At 37.6% G+C, this 24444-nt stretch overlaps 1 protein-coding gene across 5 annotated transcripts in view; it reads left to right on the forward strand.

Annotated features, from left to right (window-relative positions):
- The window catches only part of slc44a5b (solute carrier family 44 member 5b), a 340353-nt gene that overhangs the window by 293470 nt on the left and 22439 nt on the right, over nucleotides 1–24444 (forward strand). For all 5 annotated transcript variants that reach the window (XM_028811195.2, XM_028811194.2, XM_028811197.2 and 2 more), the window contains 4 exons: nucleotides 609–740; nucleotides 14161–14260; nucleotides 19836–19928; nucleotides 23536–23623. In XM_028811195.2, coding sequence (XP_028667028.1) covers nucleotides 609–740; nucleotides 14161–14260; nucleotides 19836–19928; nucleotides 23536–23623 — 413 coding nt within the window. The remainder of the gene's footprint in view (nucleotides 1–608; nucleotides 741–14160; nucleotides 14261–19835; nucleotides 19929–23535; nucleotides 23624–24444) is intronic.

Consider the following 24444-nt stretch of genomic DNA (forward strand, 5'->3'; position numbering starts at 1 on the left):
TAATCTTGTTCTGCAAAAACAAATCTGAGCATACATTAAACTCTTTTAGGTGGCACTCTGTTACAGTACTTGGCACTCCTGGCTAACAACTTCAAAATTCTATATTCAAATCCTGCTCTAGTTACTGTCCATGTGGAATTTAGGTAAATTAATGATACTAAGTTGACTTTTATGAGTGAATGTATACAGTAGTAGGTGTGTGCTGTGATGGACTGGCACTTCATCCACATTTGGTTTCTGCCTCGTGCCCATTACTGCTGAGATAAGAAACAGTTCTCTGTGATTCAAAAAAATAGTAATAGTAAAATCATTACTACTTTAAAATATTTTAAGTTTTGCTCAACTGTTATTTGTGACAAATATGCATGTATAGGGGCCAGGTGGACGTATAATGATCCTTTGGTGCAGAATTATGTTTTAATATAAAATTCAAAATATATATTGTTTAATTTTGACTGAATTAGGACCAGATAACAATAGTCATGGATGGTATAATGAAGCACACTTAATTTTCTCAATGATATGTTGCACTGCCTACGAAGGTTAGCTAGAATCTCTTTATTGTGTCTTGAACTTCTTGACTTTTGTTTTTTTTTTTTGCCCTAAAGGCATTTGGCACTGCTACTGGGAATTCAGCACTCTGAGAGGAAGGCCTGGAGCAGATGTTACCATCTCAGACATTGGGTTCCAGACAGATTTCCGTGTCTACTTGCAGCTTAGTCAAACTTGGCTTATTTTTAGTGAGTTAATTTCTTTGTCTTCATCTCATCTTATATGTTCCAGTGCATTTAAAATTCACTTTCCTTACTGCACAAGATTGCCTTTTTAATAGAATTAATGAGGATTTTTTTTCTGAATCTTCTCAAGAGTGTTCAAAACTAACAACAAAGCCAATTTGAAGATTATGTGTGGAGACGTTTGTAACAAAATCGATGAGGCATTAACATTTTATAAGAAGGGTGCCTTTGATCATTTAAAATCTATCTCATGGAATTTGCAAGTAGGAGATAAATATATTCCCCAGTGTGTATGTAAGCTTCTACATGGAAACTTTGCTAAAAACATCATGCTTTTAGCATGGTGTGCAGTACTTCAAAAACATTACTAGAAGTGGCAGCAAAGTTAACATGTAAATATAAATAAGTAGCTTCAGAATTGACCACCTGATGAAATAAAAGGGCTGGACACACAATGGAGTGGTTTTAGATTTTAGATTAGTGCTTAGTGCTGCAATCTTTAAGGAAAACAACAACTTTGCATTGCAATAAAGGTGCTAATACTCTTTCACACTTTTAACAATCACCAGACAGATGAGTGGAGCACAGAAATAGAAAAAAAAAAAATTTATTTGTAGAAAAGAAAATTGAAGTAATATAGATAGATAGATAGATAGATAGATACTTTATTAATCCCAGGGGGAAATTCACATATTCCAGCAGCAAAAATATTAAATTAAAGAGTAATAAAAAATGCAGATAAAAAAACAGACAATAACTTGAATAATGTTCAACGTTTACCCCCTCTGGTGGAATTGAAGAGTCGCATAGTTTGGGGGAGGAATGATCTTCTCAGTCTGTCAGTGGAGCAGGACAGTGACAGCAGTCTGTCACTGAAACTGCTCCTCTGTCTGAAGATGACACTGTTTAATGGATGTAGTGGATTCTCCATAATTGATAGGAGCCTGCTGAGTGCCCGTTGCTCTGCTACGGATGTCAGACCGTCCAGCTGTATGCCAACAATAGAGCCTGCCTTCCTCACCAGTTTGTCCAGGCGTGAGGCATCCTTCTTCTTAATGCTGCCTCCCCAGCACACCACTGCGTAGAAGAGGGCACTCGCCACAACCATCTGATAGAACATCTGCAGCATCTTACTGCAGATGTTGAAGGATGCCAGTCTTCTAAGGAAGTACAGGCGGCTCTGTCCTTTCTTGCACAGAGAATCAGTATTGGCAGTCCAGTCTAATTTATCGTCCAGCTGCACTCCTAGGTATTTATATATATATATAAAAATATTATATATATATATAGAATATGAATATCAAAAAATGTTTTTGCCTGCTTTAGCCGTTCTAAGATTAAGCACTGGCCGCTTTGTGAGCATGGCAAGTTTAATATTCCAGGTGTCAATACAAACTGCAGAAAATTAGTATTTGTTTGAATAATGCTTAGAGTAAGCCCCAATCACACTACAAGTCTTTTCTCTTAATTTTCAGTTATCACTTTTTTTATGTATCCTTAGCAAGTTGTGAACAGTCACAGTGCATGACCGTGACCAGCAGTCAAAGTCAAAGAGGGCTGATTTTGATTTTTGTTTTTTATTTTGAGAAAGAAAAAAGATGCTGGATTTGATTAGCTGCCAAAATGTGCTCACCTTGCAATAGGAAATATGAAACTGTGCTGTATTGAGAAAGTGGTGTAATCTGTCATCCCCTGCCATTTCTAGTGGTTCAATGTGATACCCCCAATGCAACAAGATCAGGTGTACAGTAATCCCTCCTCGATCGCGGGGGTTGCGTTCCAGAACCCCCCGCGAAAGGTGAAAATCCACGAAGTAGAAACCATATGTTTATATGGTTATTTTTATATTGTCATGCTTGGGTCACAGATTTGCACAGAAACACAGGAAGTTGTAGAGAGACAGGAACTTTATTCAAACACTGCAAACAAACATTTGTCTCTTTTTCAAAAGTTTAAACTGTGCTCCATGACAAGACAGAGATGACAGTTCCGTCTCACAATTAAAAGAATGCAAACATATCTTCCTCTTCAAAGGAGTGCGCGTCAGGAGCAGAGAATGTCAGAGAGAGAGAGAAAAGCAAACAAATCAATAGGGCTGTTTGGCTTTTAAGTATGCAAAGCACCGCTGCACAAAGCAGTTGAAGGCAGCAGCTCAAACCCACTCCATCAGGAGCAGAGAATGTCAGAGAGAGAGACAGAGAAAAACAAACAAGCAAAAATCAATACGTGCCCTTCGAGCTTTTAAGTATGCGAAGCACCGTGCAGCATGTCGCTTCACAAAGCGGCTGCACAGAAGGGAGCAACGTGAAGATAATCAGCATTTTTAGACCCGTATCGTCTAGGTGTGCGAACAGCCCCCCTGCTCACACCCCCTCCGTCAGGAGCAGAGAATGTTAGAGCAAGAGAGAGAGAGAGAAAAGTAAGTTGGGTAGCTTCTCAGCCATCTGCCAATAGCGTCCCTTGTATGAAATCAACTGGGCAAACCAACTGAGGAAGCGTGTACCAGAAATTAAAAGACCCATTGTCCGCAGAAATCCGTGAACCAGCAAAAAATCCGCGATATATATTTAAATATGCTTACATATAAAATCCGCGATAGAGTGAAGCCGCGAAAGGCAAAGTGCGATATAGCGAGAGATTACTGTACTCACAAAATAAGCACATTTGTGTTAATAGTTAATTTTGGTTTGTATGTGTGCCTTCATCTGTGATAAACAGGCAGAATAACAGATGTTTTGAGAATTTCTTTGATGGTGATTTTGCAAAAGTTGGCACTCTGAGGTAAACAATTTTGTGAATATGGTATATCGTATGTACGCTACTTGTCAAAAACTTTAGAACACCACCATTTTTTCAAGTCTAGTGAATAAACTGAAATGATACAAAGACGCAGTATGTGTAAAACTGTCAGAGGTTAAAAAAAGTTTAGATTTCAAGAACTGGAAAATAATGTAATTTGTAGAGTTAATTTTAGTTATGCATAAAGGCCTTTATCAGGGAACAAGTAATGGGTTAACAACCTATAGCTTTTCTGCAGCAAAGAAAGTTCATTAAAACTTAAAAGCTGGTGTAAAGAATTTCTACTGGTATCCAAAAGTGTGTTTCTACAACCTCTGAAGTGTTATTTGGACAAAATTGTACCATATATTGCTCTCCTAATGGCGAGACAAAGGCAATTAGCAAAGGAAGACTGAAAGACTATACATCTCTTCCCAGGTGAAGAGCATAGGCCTCATTCTAGACAGTACCCACTCTTTTTCTTCCCATAAAAGTAATGTTTCTCCGACTGCCTTCTTCAATCTCTGAAACATTTCTAGACTTCGTCCTGTTCTTACGCAACCCAATAGTGAAGTATTGGTTAATGCCCTAGTCACCTCACATATAGATTACTGTAATGCTATTCTATCTGGAATCCCTCAAAAACGTATCCGTCGCTTACAACTTATTCACAATTCTGTTGCTAGGATTATAACCTGTTCTAAATCCACTGAACATATACCAACTCTGAATATAACACTGCTACTGCCTGTTATCGTTGTATGTTATCTACTGATTCTGTACCTTATTGCTATTTGATTTTATCGTCCTCTTTGTTTTTATATTTTATTAATGTTGTTTAATTTCATTGTAAGGTGACTTTGAGTGTTAAGAAAGGCACCTATTAAATAAAATGTATTATTGTTATTATAAAGCTCTCACATACACACCGTTAAGTACATTATGTGTTAGTCCACTCCATATCTGAACAACTATAATGTGCATTATGGTACATCTGTAATCCACTAAAGCTTGAACCTGTCAGAGTCCGAGGCAATTCAGTACACACCAGCAGGTAATGGTCACCTGCTCTAATACTTTGGAGTGCTCAGTCACTACTACTTAGGACTCAGCTCAAACTGTGGATTAAGGCAAGCTCATTCATATTCGTCTTACATAAACCTTGCATCGTGGTTCCAACCTTTCCAGCCCAGCTTAAATTATTTTTTTCTCTATTGATTTGGAGGGACATATACAGTAATCCCTCCTCGATTGCGGGGGTTGCGTTCCAGAACCCCACCGCGAAAGGTGAAAATCCGCAAAGTAGAAACCATGTTTATATGGTTATTTTTATATTGTCATGCTTGGGTCACAGATTTGCACAGAAACACAGGAGGTTGTAGAGAGACAGGAACTTTATTCAAACACTGCAAACAAACATTTGTCTCTTTTTCAAAAGTTTAAACTGTGCTCCATGACAAGACAGAGATGACAGTTCTGTCTCACAATTAAAAGAATGCAAACATATCTTCCTCTTCAAAGGAGTGTGTGTCAGTAGCAGAGAATGTCATAGAGAGAGAGAAAAAAGCAAACAATCAAAAATCAATAGGGCTGTTTGGCTTTTAAGTATGCGAAGCACCGCCACACAAAGCAGCTGCAAGAAAGAGAGCAATGTGAAGGTAGTCTTTCAGCATTTTTTAGAGGAGCGTCCGTATCCTCTAGGCCAGTGTGCGAACAGCCCCTCTGCTCACACCCCCTCCGTCAGGAGCAAAGAATGTCAGAGAGAGTGAGAGAGACAGAGAAAAACAAACAATCAAAAATCAATACGTGCTGTTCGAGCTTTTAAGTACCGTATTTTTTGCACCATAAGACGCACCTGACCATTAGACGCACCTAGGTTTAGAGGAGGAAAACAAGAAAAAAAATATTCTGAACCAAATGGTGCACTAATATGTTTAATAAAATATAGCAGAATAATATTTCAACCATGTAAATTCAACAGCGGTATTAAGAAACATCATCACTGTCATTAACAAATAAGGAGAGACTTTAAGGTTGAAGCATTCTTCTAGTTTTATGGAAACCCCAAGAATTCCTCATCGCTAGTGTCAGAATATATTAAGCTCAGTTGCTCACAATCACTTTGCAGCATCACGTACCTATCATCACGCGACATAACCTGTCCAAAGCCACCAGGGGACAAAGCACGTTTGGACCAATGCTTCCTGAAGTTATATCGCCAGTCTAGTCCCATCTATATTTGTAATGCCACAAAGCCCTTCATCTCGTGTTTTGTTGTGGGTTTCCAGTTTGAAAAATGAGAATGCGGTGCAAGCACAGCCCTCGATTCAAAAAATTGCTCTGCATACCTGTTTGTCTTGTCTGACAGTAGCTGAAAGGCAGCTTCAGGAAAGAACAGCCTGAAGTAGTCCAGCGGCTGGTAATCTATCGAGTCCAGAGTCCAACTCAGTGATAATGCCCTTCGCTCCCTCATGAGATGTAGACGCTATCTTGCCTTTGTTTATATTTGTTTAGATTTCGCAACTCACGCACACGCAAGGATTAGATGCCGAGTCAATGAGTCTAACATTCCTCCAAGCACAGAGGGAATGCCTGTAACGTAACAGTGAGTTTTGTCGCCCTCTAGCCCTGGATGTCGACTTTTGTCAGGTATTACACATCATGGTCTGTGATGCAATATTCGCACCATAAGACGCACAGACATTTCCAACCTTCTTTTGGGGAAAAAAAGTGCGTCTTATGGTGCAAAAAATACGGTATGCGAAGTACCTCTAGGGGTGCGAACAGCTCCCGTGCTCACAATATATTTGAGGAGTTTTATTTGATACGTAATACACACTCTGGTTGGGTAGCTTCTTAGCCATCTGCCAATAGCGTCCCTTGTATAATATCAACTGGGCAAACTAACTGAGGAAGCATGTACCAGAAATTAAAAGACCCATTGTCCGCAGAAATCCGCGAACCAGCAAAAAATCAGCGATATATATTTAAATATGCTTACATATAAAATCTGCGATAGAGTGAAGCCGCGAAAGTCGAAGTGCGATATAGCGAGGGATTACTGTATATTGGCAAGATGACTTTACCTAGCATTTTTCATAATTTACTCGCAACAGTGTAGCATCCTGCAGATGCTATTTTATACTGAAAAAGTTGCTAATATATTTCTGTTGGACTATTTTCAGTGTCTCATTTGCTGACTACTCAGCCTTGTTGCAGACTAGAATATCCTTTTATTTCTTTCTCAGTTATGTCTCTTACTTGGTGTCAAAGTCTTTAAGGTTCAGTATTAGGTATATCAAGACCATTACTCATTTTGACAGCATATTCAAATGAAATAATATAGAGATTGTACTGTGTTGGCAAAATGATTTTCTTCTTTTTCCAGTCTGTTTTTCCAATCGACTCATCTGAATTGAAGCTAGTAGGTAAAAGATCGGCTCGGCTCCTTGTGTTGTTTCAGCAGACTAAATGGTGCTTCTTCAGTATTTAATGTAACGAATGTGATCAATGTGGTTGTAATGCTTCCTGTCAAGTGATATCCAAATGTGAATCTACTCTTGCTTCCCCCCTTGGGGTGTCATATGGCCCATGTGCCCAATTCACAACTGTTTCAAGCAGCAGCCGTCCGTGTTCAAGATGCACCTGGAGTGCAATGATGTGCACATGCTTCTTTCTTTAGGTTAGCCAGTCATTGGACACTTTAACATACTATTCATACTTTAAATTTATTTTTTTTTACTTTTTTGTTTCATTTACTTTTATCACAGGATATTTTAGTAATTAAAAATAATAATAAATAATAATAAAGCTAAAATTATATGAAAATGTTAGTTTGCTTTTATTGGGAGTTCTTTCCTATTCACTTACTTAATCTTGCTCAATTTCTAATTAATTACCTCTGCCTGACAGTATTATGAAAATGCATCTGATTGTTGGCGTTAAGTTTGCATATTTAATTGAAAAAACAAGTTGTTAATCTTTGTTTTCCCACTTAGCCTCAAATTATATTTAGCACAACCTTTATTTATAAATCTGTGAGCTTTCTTTTCAGTGTACTAATGTAGAAGAACATAATAAATCTGACAAATGAAAGGAAACCCTTTAGCCCATCACAGTTGTTTGGCTAGTTTCATTCTTTTAGCATTTAAAAGCTTCAACTACAGTGCTTTTATATTTTAAATAATGCTGCAGCTTTAGCAGCTGAACTTTGGGAGCTTACTAGACAAATGATTTTTTTTCGCATATTTGCTATTGCATGTGGAATTGTATAGGAAATAAAATTATTAGAAAGAAGAGGAAAAAAAATCCCCCAGACAACCCCCCCTGGAGGCTCATAACATTTACTTGGATTAAGACATCATTCAGCTAAGTCAGTCTGCTCCAATGCTTTTAGGTAATTTGGGCACATACAACACATGTGGACATTGCATATTTCACTTCAAAGAGCGTTCCATCACTAAATGGGGAAGTACATTTTTCATTCCAAGTGGTGCTTTACATTTGGAGAAAGGCATGCAGAAGGAGTAAAGAATCATGGATGTAAATCACACATATGCCATTGGTAGAAAAGAATGATTAGTACTGCATTTGTGAAGAGCAGAGAACCACCTAAACCAGTCAATGCCTGCTATTTGACTTGAATTATTTTATATACAATTATAATTAAATGAAGATTGACTGAGAAATGTTAACTGTGGCAGGCATGGAGATACAGCAAGTCTGTAACATAAGGTTATTCCAATATTTATCAAAACATTTCAGCATTTATATGGAAACCTCAATTTCAAGTTCTGTTTTGGGCAAGGAAAATACTTTCTTCAAAATGAATCACATGAAATACTGCTTAAGATCTGTTTTATAAAAATAAGGTTATTGCTGTGATGCTGGTGGCACACAAGTGATGACATTTAGAAGGTGTACATGTGTCACTGAGTCACCAGGTCAGTTCCTGTACATTTCTAAAAACAGTACATACTGTAAGGCCTGACCTAGCAGACCCCTTGTACTAACATAAAAAAGATTTACTTCACCAACTGGCAGGCAAGACCAGGCTCACAGATTTGTTTAATAATCTCTAATATGTCACATTACTGAAAAAACACAAAGACATAATGCTGTAAACAAAAAAATAACACATGAAAAATAAGTCATAAAAAATAGCTGCTGATTAAACAATGACCAAAATTCACAAAAGAACGAGGAAAGTGAACATTAAACCTTAGAATAAAAATATCACTTGAAAAGCAGATGCCAGAAAAGCTGACAGTTCCATACACTACTTAACTACTTTTTATAGTAAAAATTGATTCCCAGGTCAGGTTAGATGGATTAACAACTTTACATTGTGTGTGAGTGAGTGATGATGTGATTAAGACAGTGCCCTGTGGTGGACTGGAGCTCAGTTTGGAGTTGGTTCTTGCTTTTTTTCCCATTTGTAATCTTCTACTACCTTGAATGAATGAACATCCTGTAAAATATGATTACTCACTCCATGGCAAACACCACTAACCCCACATAAAAAAAAAACAACACACCAGACACACACTAGGGCTAATTTATGATCGGCAGTTCATCTGACCTGCATGTCTTCAGACAGTGGAAGGATACCTATGCAGATATGAAGAGAACATGCAAACTCTATGCAGGGAGGGACACAGGAGAGACCAAATGTATCCCAGTAATTATCAACCAATGCATCCCAATAATTATGCATTTTTTTGAATTTGCAAATAGAGAAACAGAAAAAAAGGTCTGACATAATTTGCTTATCCTTTCAGAAAGCCTTTGATATAATTCTACAAGAGAATTAGTCCCAAAGCTATAAATAATTGGCCTTAGAATTAATTTTTGAATCTGAATTTCAAGGTGGTTAACGGGTAATAAATAAGCAGCACATATTAGAACAGAATTCTCCCCCTGGGGTGAGAGCATTGGTATATTTATCCTAGAAAAGTTAATCCATTGAATTTATGTAAACAACATACTGTACCATCAGGTATTGTGCATAAACTTGGAAAATGTGATAATTACACTGAATTTTTAATTGAAGAAAATGCGAAAAAGTCTGGGATAATCTTTAGAAGTAGACAAATACTTGGAAAACACAATTTTATGTAGAGAAGAACCAAATGCCACTTGAGGGAAAAACTTTCATTATAAACAGAATAGTATAGTGCAGATCTACCTTACAGTAGAAGTGGCAAGCACTGAAGATGATTTAGAGATTTAAGTTCATGTAGCAGTTCTCATCAACCAGCCAATGGGACCAAAGGCAATTAAAGTTGAACTTTATAATGTATTCTGCAATGTATAACAACTAAAAACATCCCTGAACTGAAGGGCATGTTATACTCTTAAAAGCAGAAGAAATAGAACCCCACTAATTTTGAATAGATAACTTACCCTGGCACCTAATTCTTAAACGCCTCAGTATAGTTAAGCCATCAGACTTGTTGTTGGCAAATGTTGAATCTGGATATTGAAGACACTGATTTAAATTAAGCTGAGTTGTATTCTAGATGAAACAAAGAAGTAGTTGTCTCATCTCTCGTATCCTACCAACTGCTGTTATTGAAGCAGAGACCATGGCAGGCCTTAAAAAATGGATGAGATACTGGGACGGTTTAGCTAATAGTTAGCCTAACAACCTTGATAGGATGAATGGGATTCTGTCTTTCATTAAAATGTGTTTGAAGTGTAGAAAAAATGTAAGTAAGCCTTTTCCATTTTAGCCTACTGTAAGGTGACGACTGTATACTACACAGCCCGACACTGTTAAAATGTCTTTTTATGTTTATATGTAAATGGTTCAAACAAATGTGAATGTTACAAAACATTATTGTGTGAGTGACATCAGTCCTCATAGTTCAAATTCCTTGTAGAAGTTCTCCTTTAGTTCAGTTCACTTTGAAGACTTGATCTTTATTGCTTATTATGTCGCACGAAGAAACCCAAGTTCACTTTGCAGATGGTAAGATTTTCAGCACAGTGCAGTGCCGCCTCTGTCTAAGTCTAGTGCACCAATGCAGTGACCCATATTTAATAGAATGATCACAGAGCAAATCTGAGCATTTAGAATAACCTTCAGTGGTGAAAGGTGTAACGGGGACATAGTGCATGAATTTGTTACAGTGTGTGCAGTTTTATGAGTTCTTCTTGAGGTTATTTGGATATGATGGCTTGAGGAAGGCATACATGTGGTCATGAAATGATAGCTCTATCTCAAATGTTCATATTCATTGCCGTAATGTTACCTCATAATAATAGACATATAGAAAATAATGCATCATTAAAACAGAAAAAAATCAGCTGGAAAAATTTTAGAAAGTTTAGAAATAATAGTTGATAATATGGATGTCATTGCCATGAGCAAAATAATAATAATTATTCTTATTGCTAATAGTAGTGTCTTTGTGTATGTTTACTGTATCGTCACCATCTGGTTTGTAATGGAAAAGCTCGTTCCCACCATATAAATATTTTATAGGACATGGTGATTCAAGGTATTCCTTCTCTTTATTTAAATGATTTAATTCATTGAAGGTGAATTAATCTGGTGCAAAGAATATTTTAATGTAATGGCAAACAGTCAGCACACCTCCTGGTTGATAAAGTTCAATCAGGCAGGTCTGTCATGGTATAATCACAATGTTGTTCACACTTGGTTTGCAGTATACCAGAAAATAAAGGCTGACACTTCAACTTTTCAGAATGTCTGGTACCAGCCTTGGACCCTTAGGCTTTGCCCAGCATTCTGGCAGTTCATCAGTAAATGAGGAGTGACAGTTGTAGCTCCTTGATAAGTAAGGCATGGCTTGGGGGTAGAGCTACATTTAAGGAGAAAATAAGAGTAGGGTGAGTTCTGATTTTAGTCAAGACCAGACTATGCTTTATGAAGTGTCATGCATAGTGTAGCTCAGTTTAGTGTCATGTCTCCTAGCAAAAAAATCTGGAATATAGCAAACACCAAATCTACAATACTCTCTATTCTCAGAACTGTGAAGCATGCAGTAGCATGTCAGATTAATGAATATATTAGTATATACTGTGACCTCATTTGCAAATAGTATATCCATATTACTAACCGAGAATGCTAAACCGGATGATGGACGCAGGCACATCCGGCAATGGGCCGTAGCTGCAAAAAGACGTACTGCGCAGGCGCAAAAAGAGTCCGCGAGGGTCGGCTGAGGAGCCGAGAAAGGCGGATAGAAGAGGGCGAGAGAGGCGGATGAGGGGCCGCGAGAGGCGGACAAGACCACAGAAAAAAGGAGTGAGCACAGGAAAAATTGAGAAATGAGGCGCAAAGAGCACCGAAAAAAGGAAACGGCACATAAAAAAGTATTCAAACGCAAGCAAAGCACGAAACACATTGCACACGAAACTAGACCCAAAAAAAAAAAAAAAGAGGCTCGCGCACAACAGCAAAGGCACCCCCCCCCCTACAGGCACCGGACGGGACACACACCAAGAGGGGGATTCAACAAGCCCATGGAACACAAAAAAAAGAACACAAAACCACCCCACAGACCCTTCAAGCAAGGGACGGGACACACACAAACAGGGGGATTCAACAAGACACAGGAACACAAAAAGAAAGAAGACGCTCGCGCGACAACAATCCTCAAACACACACACACACACATCCATAAGAAGTGACACCCAAAGCCACATATTCTAAAGTGAACATCAACACCTTCACACTAGACAGCATAGGTGTCAGCATTGGTGGATCTCCTTACAATAAAGCACTATTAACCGTTCAACTGCAGAAAAAGAAACATATTAACAGTGACTGCGATCCTTCTTATTACTTATCCATATTTCGCATGCTGAGAAAGAAACAAGTCATGAATACACGGTCACGGGTACAAAACGAAAAGGAAAGGATAACAGGAACAAACACACGAACACGAAAGAAACAACAAAATAGACGGCTATGCAGCATAGGTGGATCTCATTACAATAAGGCACTATTAACCGTTCAACCGCAGAAAAGGCTCCATATTAACAGTGAGTGCAATACTCCTTATTACTTATCCATATTTCTAAAAGAAAAAATGTCTCGACTCCAAAAACGCAAAGCTCAACTAAAGCTTCTAACTAACGATGTACCTAAAAGTAAAAACTTTATGAACTGCATTAGATCCTACAATGGTTCATTTGCTTTTGCATATACCGGAGTAAATATCAGGCCACCAAAAGGCAATGGCCCATACTACTTTCGCATATGTGCACAAATACTGCATCGCATTGGAACAGTGCACCCTGAAACAAATCAACAACGCAAATATGCACAAATCTACATCCTAGATCCACATTACGCAAACTATCAATCAAAGTGCTGCATCGCAACAGGCACGGATTCAAAACGAAACACCTCCCGTCTCAGACATACGTTAATGGCAGCGAAGGCTACAACGGGCTTCTCACACAGCACAGGCAAATCGATTACAGCTCCAAAACAACACGTCCCAAATACTACACATGCAGCAACGCGCCTCTGAAACGGCACAAGAAAAACATACACCAGTAAAATTCATTCGGATTAATGAATGTCATTTGCAATCATTGTCATTCAGTTCACTTCCCTGAAGAAACAACTGGAAATACAAGTTATACATTTACACGTTGTCAAAAGGGTCAAATTAGACTGCCTTCTTTACATTCATATACTGAATATCTACAGAGGCTTATAACTGACGATGTACCTGAAAGTGAAATCTTTATCAACTACATTAGATCCTACAAATCGGTATCCACTATGAACATTAACGGTGGCACTGCACGTGACATCCGTCTTGAAAAAATGTTGTTTATTGATGAATGTTCAATGGCATGAAGTCACTTACTCAACACCATTCATAAACTTCTACAAACGTTTATGAATAATAATATTCGATTTGAAGGAAAGGTACTTTTATGAGGAGGAGATTTTAGACAGTGATTAGCTATTCTTCCAGATGCCATGCACTCAGCTATTGTTCAGTGCACCTTAAAATACGCAGACAATTGGCATTGCTTTCAAAAGATACAGTTAGTAAAAAAGATACGATGTCCAGAACCAGATCATAACAATTGCTTATTACAACTGGGAGATGGTACACTCACCAATACAGCTGGACTTCAGGCACATATTATTACAATTCCTCAAGCCTTTATCTGCGACAACTTAGTTACAGAGACATTTGGAACAGCAATCTCATTAGACCAAATGCCCCTTTTAACACAACGCACTATATTATGTCCAAAAAATATTAATATGGAAAACATTAATACCCAAGTCATTCCATTACTTCCTGGAGAGACACAACTCTTTCTAAGCTCTGACAAACTTGACTCTGATCACAACAATAACCATCTTAAATGACCTTACAAGTTCTGAGCTGGAATTACCTTTTACACTTAAACGGCGTGTACAAAGAAATTTTCAAATAAACCTTTACACTGTGCCACACACTTTATTGTTTGCTTTCTATTTGCATCATCTACACCGTCACACTATTCTATATCTCATTCATACATCACGCTCTTTGTCATTCCCAACACCAGGGGTTGGCGAGCGAAGCGAGCAGGGGGCGGAGCCCCCTAGTGGAATATATATTCCAAATTGTGTATTAACCTTTTTAATTTTGTTTTGCAGTGATCTTTCTCTGTATTACTGAAGCTGTGATCATCTTAATGCTTATTTTCTTGAGGAACAGAGTACGTATTGCAATTGCACTCCTCAAAGAAGGAAGCAGGTAAGATACCGATTGGCCTTATTTTGTAACATATCTACGGTAGCTAAAAGTCCATGTCTTAGATAAACTCCTAAACATTTCTTTACTTCACTTTCCTAAATCTCAAAAAATGACATTGCAGTGTCTTCTCTTGGGAGATTAGTATTTGCTTAATGTTTAACAAAATACAGTAGAAAACAACAGATATCTGGATGGAGTAACATAGGAGGTACAGGGCTGTTTTTAGAAAATTGGAGTGTATGTCTCTCATTATGCTGGTTTTGCTAGTGTAGCAGAGTGCCGTCTGCTTGTTAAGTTGGGGTTTCTTTTTTGGGCAAAGTATTTTAAGTGGTTAGAACAGCAAAACTTTAGTGGCTATGACTAGAAATGTTAGGTAATGCTAGACTGTGAAGTACTTCAAGCATCAAAGTCAAAGCTATTGTCTGTCTCAAAGTACAAGATACAAAGCAATGAGGTACATAGTGAATGAAGTGACATATATGTCATCCAGAGCCTCTGTATGTATCATACAAAACAAAGCAGCAGACGTGTTCTTCTTTTTCCTTGTGTAATGTTTTGTTCTTAGGAAGTGCCATATGGTTTTTCTCTGTTGCTTTTCTCAGCAAAATTCAATTCTATCACTTTTCTTGGTGAAAATGTGAGAGTAGGAAGAAAACTACTCAAGGATTTTTCATTTATAGCCCGTCATGCATTTTGTGGACTCGGAGTAAGAACTGAAAAGGCTAATGAATACATTCAGAACTACTATAATATAGTAGTCATGGAGTTCTTAAAGAAACTGCCATGAAAAAAGGAAAAAATAAAGCAGTCACACTAGATGCTGAGAAGGTTCAACATATAAAAATAAAAAAGTCTGAAATCGTGATAGCTAAAGTATAGATTAAGGTTCAAAAATGCAAAGATAAAAAGTAAATAAAGCAGTTACTTAACACTAGAATTACCAGAGCCTACGAAAAAACTTGTAGATCCAGCCCACCTTAAATCCCATCGCACCTCTCCGTCAGTGTCTTTTGTCCTGTAAATGTGCCGATAAAGACAAGCAGCAAGCAGCCTGCTATTCCATCCCCCCACCGCCGCAGAGTTTTAAAGTGGAAATAATAGATTGTTATTTGGAACAAATGCATTTCATGTGTGTTCCATTTCTACAATAATCTGAGTAAACACATTGTTAAAACAGAAACGTTTTTCATATTTTAGTAGTAAATGACAAAATTTTGGCATAAACTATATAATGTATGAAGCCTGAAGTCCAAAGATCAAATAAACACTTTCACAAAAGGTTCAAGGGCAATACAACAGCTTCCGTGGCGTAGCGGTAAGATTTGCTGACTTGTAATCAAGAGTCTCCGGTTCGATTCCAACTGACTTCCATATATGCCGTTTTCAGTAGTGAGCTGCTCTTATTGTTAATATTATACAGTACACTCATACATTTGGTTTGCGTCTGTAACAGACGGTGTACATTTATAGGACTTGTAAAAGTTACCATTTTTTTTTCACTTTTATTCTCTCTGTCACGATCATGATACATACTACCGCCCTAGGGATCTGACACTGTTAGTTTTTATTTGAAACTGGGAATAACTGTAGATGTGAGTGGTGTTTTGAGGCAATGGAACTGGACATTCTCTGATGTGGATGGATAAAAGCTGACACACAAACGCTGGTGAATCTGCCTTCTTCGTATCTCACCGTCTCTTGATTTTTTTTAATTCAGTTTTATTGAGTGTTCCTGCTCACGCTGCATTAGTATGCACCTTATGGTCCATGATGTCAAAGCCGCACTGACAAAAAAAAAAACAGACATAGGTATATATGATATTTGGAATTATTCATTTTATGACCAGTATAGTACATTTCGGATAACATTGTGGCACGGATGCAACATTATTCATATTCATTCGCATAACATCTTGCGGTTGTAATCAATGACCGCGTGTTTTTTTTTTCCCCGATCTTGCCAGTCCCCACATGTTGCTGTATGATGCTGTTTCTTTTGTACTCCAGGACATGCAGGAGAAAGAATAATACAGAGAGGTCAGTTCAGCGCTGTATGCAATCATTAAATTCAGATGTTAACAGTTCACACACACGCAAGGACCGTCCTTCCTACATTTACGACATGTGTACCTGTTGCAATGTACACACTTCTCTCTGTGCTGTGGTTTCTATTACACACCTGAAAGAAAGAGACAATATATGTGACATTTTGAAGAAATCATTTTATGACCTGAATAGTACCAATCAGAAAACATCATCACACTAATGCAATATTATTTGAAAATGAACAGCGTCAGATCGGGTGTGAATTTATGCTGGCACTGTTACTTAGAGTCAGATCAGGAGGGGCGGAGTGGGGTGGGTGGTGTTACAGCATGATCGTGATTGAGAGAATAAAACTGAAAAAAACTAACTTTTACAAGTACCATAAATTTAGACCCAATGTCCCATATATTTGTCTCTTTTTTTTTCTCCGCAATGCGTTGACATCATGCACCAGAAGGCGTGAGCTTATTCAGTGCAAGCAGGAACACGCAGGTGGTCAGTTGCTGTGTGCTATAACAAGCTTGACCTGGCGGAGATCAACGCACATGTACTGTGCAGGGCATATACAGGGGCCACTGAGAAAAGAAGAGTGTTCATGGCTCACCTTGAAGGGGAACTTCATCGTCGCATCTTACTAAAAAAGGTGATGGAAAAAGAAAAGGAGGATGCAACATTGACAAGCTTCTGTTCCAGACAGCCACTTTCACCAGGAAAGTAAACTGAGTCAGTGTCAGGTGCCCCTTCAATGTAATAGGAACCAAAGCATAGAGAGAAGTGCACGGATTACAACAGGTATACATGTCGTAAATGTAGGTAGAACGGTCCTTGCGTGTGTGTGAACTGTTAACATTTGAATCTGATGATTGCATATAGCTCTGAACTAACTTCTCTGTACTATTCTTTCCTCTGCATGCACTGGAGTACAAAAGAAACAGCACCATACAGCAACATGTGAGGACTGGCAAGATCGGGGGAAAAAAAAACACGCAGTCACTGATTACAACCGCAAGATGTTTTGCGAATGAATATGAATAATATGAATAATGTTGCATCCATGCCACAATGTTTTCTGAAATGTACTATACAGGTCATAAAATGAATAATTCCAAATATCATATATACCTATGTCTCTTTTTTTTTGTCAGTGTGGCTTTGACATCATGGACCATAAGGTGCATACTAATTCAGCGTGAGCAGGAACACTCAATAAAACTGAATAAAAAAAAATCAAGTGACGGTGAGATACGAAGAAGGCAGATTCACCAGCGTTTGTGTGTCAGCTTTTATCCATCCAGATCAGAGTGTCTAGTTCCATTGCCTCAAAACACCACTCACATCTACAGTTATTCCCAGTTTCAAATAAAAACTAACAGCATCAGATACCTAGGGCAGTAGTATATATCGTGATCGTGACTGAGAGAATCCATCCATCCATTTTCCAACCCGCTGAATCCAAACACAGGGTCATGGGGGTCTGCTGGAGCCAATCCCAGCCAACACAGGGCACACAAGGCAGGAACCAATCCCAGGCAGGGTGCCAACCCACCGCAGGACTGAGAGAATAAAAGTGAAAAAAAAAGGTAACTTTTACAAGTACTATAAATGCACACCGTCTGTTACAGACGCAAACCAAATGTATGTGTGTACTGTATAATATTAACAATAAGAGCAGCTCACTACTGAAAATGGCAAATATAGGAGTCAGTCGGGATCGAACTGGAGACTCTTGATTACAAGTCAGCAAATCTTACAGCTACGCCATGGAAGCTGTTGTATCATCCTTGAACCTTTTGTGAAAGTGTTTATTTGATCTTTGGACTTCAGGCTTCACACATTATATAGTTTATGTCAGCATTTTGTCATTTACTACTAAAATATGAAAACGTTTCTGTTTTAACAATGTGTTTACACAGATTATTGTGGAAACGGAACACACATGAAATGTGTTTGTTCCAAATAATGATCTATTGTTTCCACTCTAAAACTCCAGCACTTCACTCCCAGATAAATCAAGGCATGAGCTGGGGGAACTTTGTGCACGTTCTGCGGCGGTGGGGAGATGGAATAGCAGGCTGCTTGCTGCTTGTCTTTATTGGCACATTTACAGGACAAAAGACACTAACGGAGAGGTGCGATGAGATTTAAGGTGGGCCGGATCTACGAGTTTTTTCGTAGGCTCTGGTAATTCTAGTGTTAACTCATTTGGAGTGTTGTCTCCTTAAGTTTAGAGACATTGATACTGAGAAAGTAAGAAAGAAATGGGTTTATATCTGTTTGAATTTGCAGATATCTCGTAGGCTCTGGTAATTCTAGTGTTAACTCATTTGGAGTGTTGTCTCCTTAAGTTTAGAGACATTGATACTGAGAAAGTAAGAAAGAAATGGGTTTATATCTGTTTGAATTTGCAGATATAGAGAGACAATGGAAATCAAGTTGCGAGACCATAAAACAAATTGTGCAGCAAAGAATATGGATAAGCAATTGATGGAGAGAGTGAAATGAAGAAGATGGCATTGAACTTATTTTTTGTAGAATATTAATGATGATATTCATTTACATTAAAGCAGTCCCTGGAAATGCCCTCACCCCTTCAGTTCTTTTCGGCCTGTTAGAAATGGACAGTTGTCAGGTAGCAAGACCCTGGCTCTTCCCTTAGCCCTTCCTTTCATGTACTCTTTGCTTCTGATGCAACCTTTCTGGCTGTTCAATTATTTATCATGCAGTCCTGAGTACTTGAAGGGACAGGGGAAATAAAAGGGAAGTGCAGTGTTGCAGCTATGTGTTGGTATGTTTCCTTTCATGTATGTGAGTCTCAGTTGCAGAAGCTATTCTTGATCTTCTTTTTTCACTCTGGTTACTCCTCCAAGTATTGCTATTCATTTTGAATTGTTGCCTGCCTTTCTAACCTGCTGCCCCCTTATTTTTTCTTCTGGGTCTCAGGCTTTTACTTTATCACTTCTTACATTCTGTACATACCCACCTTCTTATGGCTGTGTCCACCAATTTACAAGATCTTCCCTTTCGCCCTGCCCTTGCTGCCATCAAAGTAATAAGTCAGTGTTGCTGTTTACCCTCAGACCTTGGCTTCTGGGCCACAGCAGCTGAATCCAGAGGGATTTTCAGAGAGAGTATGCTACCTCCTGTGTCTTGGATGGCCGGTGTGGGTATGACAGCAGTGAATTAGTGGTTAGATTCAACTGTTACTGTTTTTGTTTTAAGAGTTTCTTCACTCTCTGTTGCTACCTTATATCTATATTATTCAATAAATGCCTCAAAAAAGTTGGATTGTATAAATAAATAAATCCCTTATTAATGGATGAATAACAATCTGGTGAAACTTTGCAAAAGAGCTTTTGTTTGTGTGAGTGTGTCAGTGTCCATATTTTCCATTGAACTGATGGATTAGGCCTGTCACAGAGAGAGCTTATAATTTCACTGCTTAGGTCATTTTTTAAGCCTGACCTTTCTAATAAAAATTGAAATTGATACTGTAAGATTCCTAATCTACTGATCTCCCTTTAAATCCCAGAGCCATTGGAGAGATAATGTCAACCTTGTTCTACCCTATTATTACCTTCCTCCTGATTGCAGTTTGTATCTCCTACTGGGCTGTCACGGCTGTGTATCCTTTCTGTTCATTATGACTGTAGAATGCGGTAATTCAATTTCTCTATACATTTGTAATTAATTCCTGTATATTTTATTTACCTTGCAGCTCTGAATTCTTAAAGTTATGTCTTTACATTTAATGCTATTTTTTATCTTACTTGCTCCACGTCTCAAGCCCTTTCATCTTTAATGTGCATAACAGCAAACAAAAATTCACTTAGTACTGAAAAACAGACTTTATAAATCTAATTATTCTTGTTTCCATCTTGTAGAGAAATGCTGCTTATTTCAATGAGCATGTCTGATATTGTAGGCTGTAATAATAAAAATAATTGGAAAAGTATTTTAGGTATTCTGTTTTTAAAGCTATGTAAAATACTAAATAAACATAAGCCCCTCGCACATGATGGTGATCCCAGGAATTACAAGTTAATTGCCAAGATGTAAATAAAACCATGTCAGGAATGGCAGGAAACTGAACCTACCATAGTTCTTGGGATTTTCTTAGGTCTACAAAATAGCAAGTTACACACGCACAACTTCATGACAGTGACAAATAAAGCATGTCTATGTTAATAGGAGTGAGCCATACAAACCTGAACACCAGTGAACAGCAAATAAGCAGCAGCATACATCTACAGATCTTTGCAGCTTTGTGTTTCCTATCCATAGTATCATTTACTTGTCAAATGCAACTTTGTGATTACAGTACATTATGCAGTTTGTAGATATATCAACACAATAAATGCAGCACTCACAAATTGCTGTTCACCAATTTATTTTCTTTCAATCAAATAAAAAGCTAAATGTGTTTAGTGGTTGTGCATGTTTTGGTATTCCCAAGGTTAGACAGAGTGTAAACTTGATTACTAAGGAAATGGCCAGGTCATTTCGAAATGTGTGTAAAATCCTCGTAACCGAAGAGTTTTCCAAATTCTATGTGTGAAAGGGAGCTTTAGATTACATGAAACCTATGAAGAAATAGCTGGAAATTTAACATTTTCTACTCTATGTACATTTTATTAGAAGTGTTTATGATAAATTGGTGTTGGAAGCCAAATTTTTTTAATAAACGTAGGAGCCATAGCAACCATATCAAACTTGTTTTACTAGTAAACATAAAAAATGTAATATGAAATATAAACTTACTAAACCTATTTCCAGGTACTTACCAACTAAAGGTGGCTTTCACTTTCTAATTGGCTTTCTTTGGCAACAATGCACTTGGCAATTAATGTCTCTAGTGCTGGAAATGTATATCAGACCTAGACCTAATAACCTTTAGCCCCTGTTCAATTTAAAATAATGCTAAAAGTCAAGAAAGGAGAACAGCTTCAGTGAATAGTACAAGTTGTCCACTGTTGTAAAGTTTTTTTGCTGAACATAACTGCACAATAAGAACGTCATGAGCATTGATAGATTGAAGCAGATGCTCTTATAAAAACTACCAATCCTGTCCTATCTGTGAGATCCTGTCTGCAATTTGTTGAATTCTACACTCTTGCTGCCTCGTAGTTTGTTGTTATAGAACAGATGTTGTTTCCCAGTGGACAGAAAGGTGCAGAGTAGTTCAATTGTTTCTTTTAGGGATTGTAATGAATAATGTAAAAGATAAAGAAAGAGCCAAAAAGGCAAGGAGTGACCAAAAATGGGCTAACAAAAAAAAACAAAGTCAGTAATCAGGCAGCTGGTCAAGGAATCAGAAAAGGCCAAAAAAAAATATCAGGAGTCAAAATCATTAAAAATGTGTGTCAAAATCAAACTTAAAAAACAAAGCTAGATATTCAATAATGAAAGAGACATTAATTTAGCAAAACTGCTGTCTTTTATGTAAAAAAATCCCAAAACTGGGATGCCTGTAAAACAACACTGCAATCTTAAATATCAGGAGACGAAGCATATTGTAACAGGATTCCAATGTGCCCTCCAGTGACTTACGGGACTCCCAATTTGCTAATGGAAGTTCTCTATTGCTTTACTTTAAATTGATCAGGATCTTTTTATGGCCCTGCTCCTATTTGTTAGCTTCCCCTGTTTCTCAGAACTGGAACCACGACCTGATTTCCAATATACTATTTTTATTATTATTGATACCACTCTTACTCTTACTAAAAGGGTGTGGATAAAGTAGTTACAATTTATAGACCACACACTCAGAACCTTTACTAATTATAGTATAATAATAGTATAGTAATAGTAATAATAATAGTATATTTCTAGTAGGCCCTTTTGGTTCTTTAGATGAGCAGTATTTTTGTTTTCTGGTTGATGTCCTAATGTCAATATTAGCATTCACAATTTTACTGGTTGCCAGCTGTTGAGATAGAATCAATTTCTGCTTGCTGTATTTTGTAGACTTTGTCTGGACTTTCCTCACTGTTCCAGCTCTCCTAACAGTCTGGTCCTACTTAGCCCTCTCCCAAACATGTACACGTAGGTTAATTGGCGAGTCTAAACTGGATGGGCTGCCATCCAGTCCAGTGTTGGTTCTATCTTGTATCTGCTGTTGTTTGCATCATGTCAACCACAGGTTAGACATCCTCAAGATTCACCACTCAGCAGGTGATGGGCACAGTGCACACCTCTTACATTATATATGACAAAGCAGGAAACATAATGCATACACACTTAGTAAATTCCTAAAAAAAAGCAAATTTATAGAATGAGTTGTATAATAAAGAAGAACTGTACAATAAGAAAATGATTCTGCTGAGTGTACTGCATGCAATTCACTAAAATCAATGGCTGTCTGGTTTCATTGCTTAAGCAGATTGACATCAATGCTATAGACATAAGCTTGCCACAATGTCCTACCAGCAGACACCTAAGATCGTCTTTTTAAACATTTATGGTATATAAAAACAAAATGAAAAGGTTAAATTAAGGTATTGCGTGATACATCAAAACTTGTTTCATTCTTGAAAGTAACTTACTAGTTGCTCTGTCTTAAATCCTCATCTTAGCGGCGTGTATTTGCCTTCAATAAAATGAAGATGTCACCGTTTTCTGGTTGTAGCTGAAACCCTTGTGCTTCGAGACTGATTTTATAACACTGAACCTGAAAAACATGAGTTTAGGTACCCCCAATATAGCTGAGTATGTTATAAATTTTAATTTGTGGATTTTTACTTTTTGCCCTTCTCTGTGTAATCTTATCACGTTCAATGATAAAATGTTTGACACTGCTTTCATGTCTACTCGGCATCTATTCATTTACATTAAAAAAATACTTCCCTTTGCTAAACTTACCCTTAATATGGTACATTTTCTTTTTAAATTTTTGAGAAAAACTTTGCAACATGTACTTTTTTTACAGTTAGAACTGCCTCCATCCCTAAAGTGACAAAGATAATCCAAATTGTAGCCTTTCAAAACTCACAGAATCTATTCAGACTTTCTAGGGCATTGTTGGCATTAAAATGGCTGAAATAGACCGCTGTGTGGTATTTACCACCATTGTCCAGCTTATGCTTCAAATCTTTTTGCATTTTGTAGGAATACTGATGAGATCAATGATTCTTTGTTACAGACTTCCTTTAGCTCAAAGGTTAAAAAAGAAAGAAAAATGAGAAGAATCTGATGAATTTGTTTTTTGCATAACCTTAACCAGTCATTTCTAGGTTTTTGGCTTCCTCTGGTGAATCGGTGTACAAAGTGATGCCTGCCCAGCCTAAGTGCATATATGCAAATCTGACTTGTGATCCTAATGTAAGTTAATTTTGAATTCTTTTTAAACCATTTTTTACAATTATTTTAATATTTAAATGTTTAAAAAAAATAATTGAATAAGATTGGGATTTTGTAGAGGAATAAAGAAAAGTACACAGATTTCCTATTCGCATTTTTATTGCATAGTAAAATGAATATGATGATTGCTTTTGATGTTTTTGTCTATTAAATGGTATTATATTTTGATCAAAGAACATTAGTTAGCACCACTAAACAGTGGTTTGGTTTTAAATTCTGGCCACACTGTTGTCTCATGTTCTCCCTGTGTCTCAACTTTTACTAGCACATCCCAAAGAGTTAGGATTAGTTTGTGTGTGTGTGTGTGTGGTGTGCGTGTGCGTGTGTGTGCATGCATGCATGCGTGTGTGTGTGTGTATTGGACTAGCATCTAATCCAAGGCTGCTTCCTGCTTTGTGCCCAATGCTACCAGGATAGCCTCTTGCCGCATACAACCCTACAACTGGATTAAAAGTGTACATTACATGAAAATGAAAATAAGTTAGTTGCATATTTATACTGTAATACTGTGTCACCCTGCATTGGATGGGAAAGTGGACCTTTTCATTAAATTAATGAATATTCCAGTTTGTTATCTTTTTCAGCTCCACTTTAAAGATTTTCAGTAATCTTGTTGATTGAGTAGAGTGGTGGCTCTGAGATTAAGGATCTACAGTTGTAAATGGAAGGTTGCTGGTTCAAATCCTGCTACTGCCAGAAGGGATCTTACTCCATTTTGCCCTTGAGCAAGGGCTTTAACCTGAAAAAAAAAATCCCTCAGGGATTAATACAGGGGGCGGCAC

The sequence above is a fragment of the Erpetoichthys calabaricus genome, chromosome 10 (assembly GCF_900747795.2).
Source record: "Erpetoichthys calabaricus chromosome 10, fErpCal1.3, whole genome shotgun sequence".
Lineage (NCBI taxonomy): Eukaryota > Metazoa > Chordata > Cladistia > Polypteriformes > Polypteridae > Erpetoichthys > Erpetoichthys calabaricus.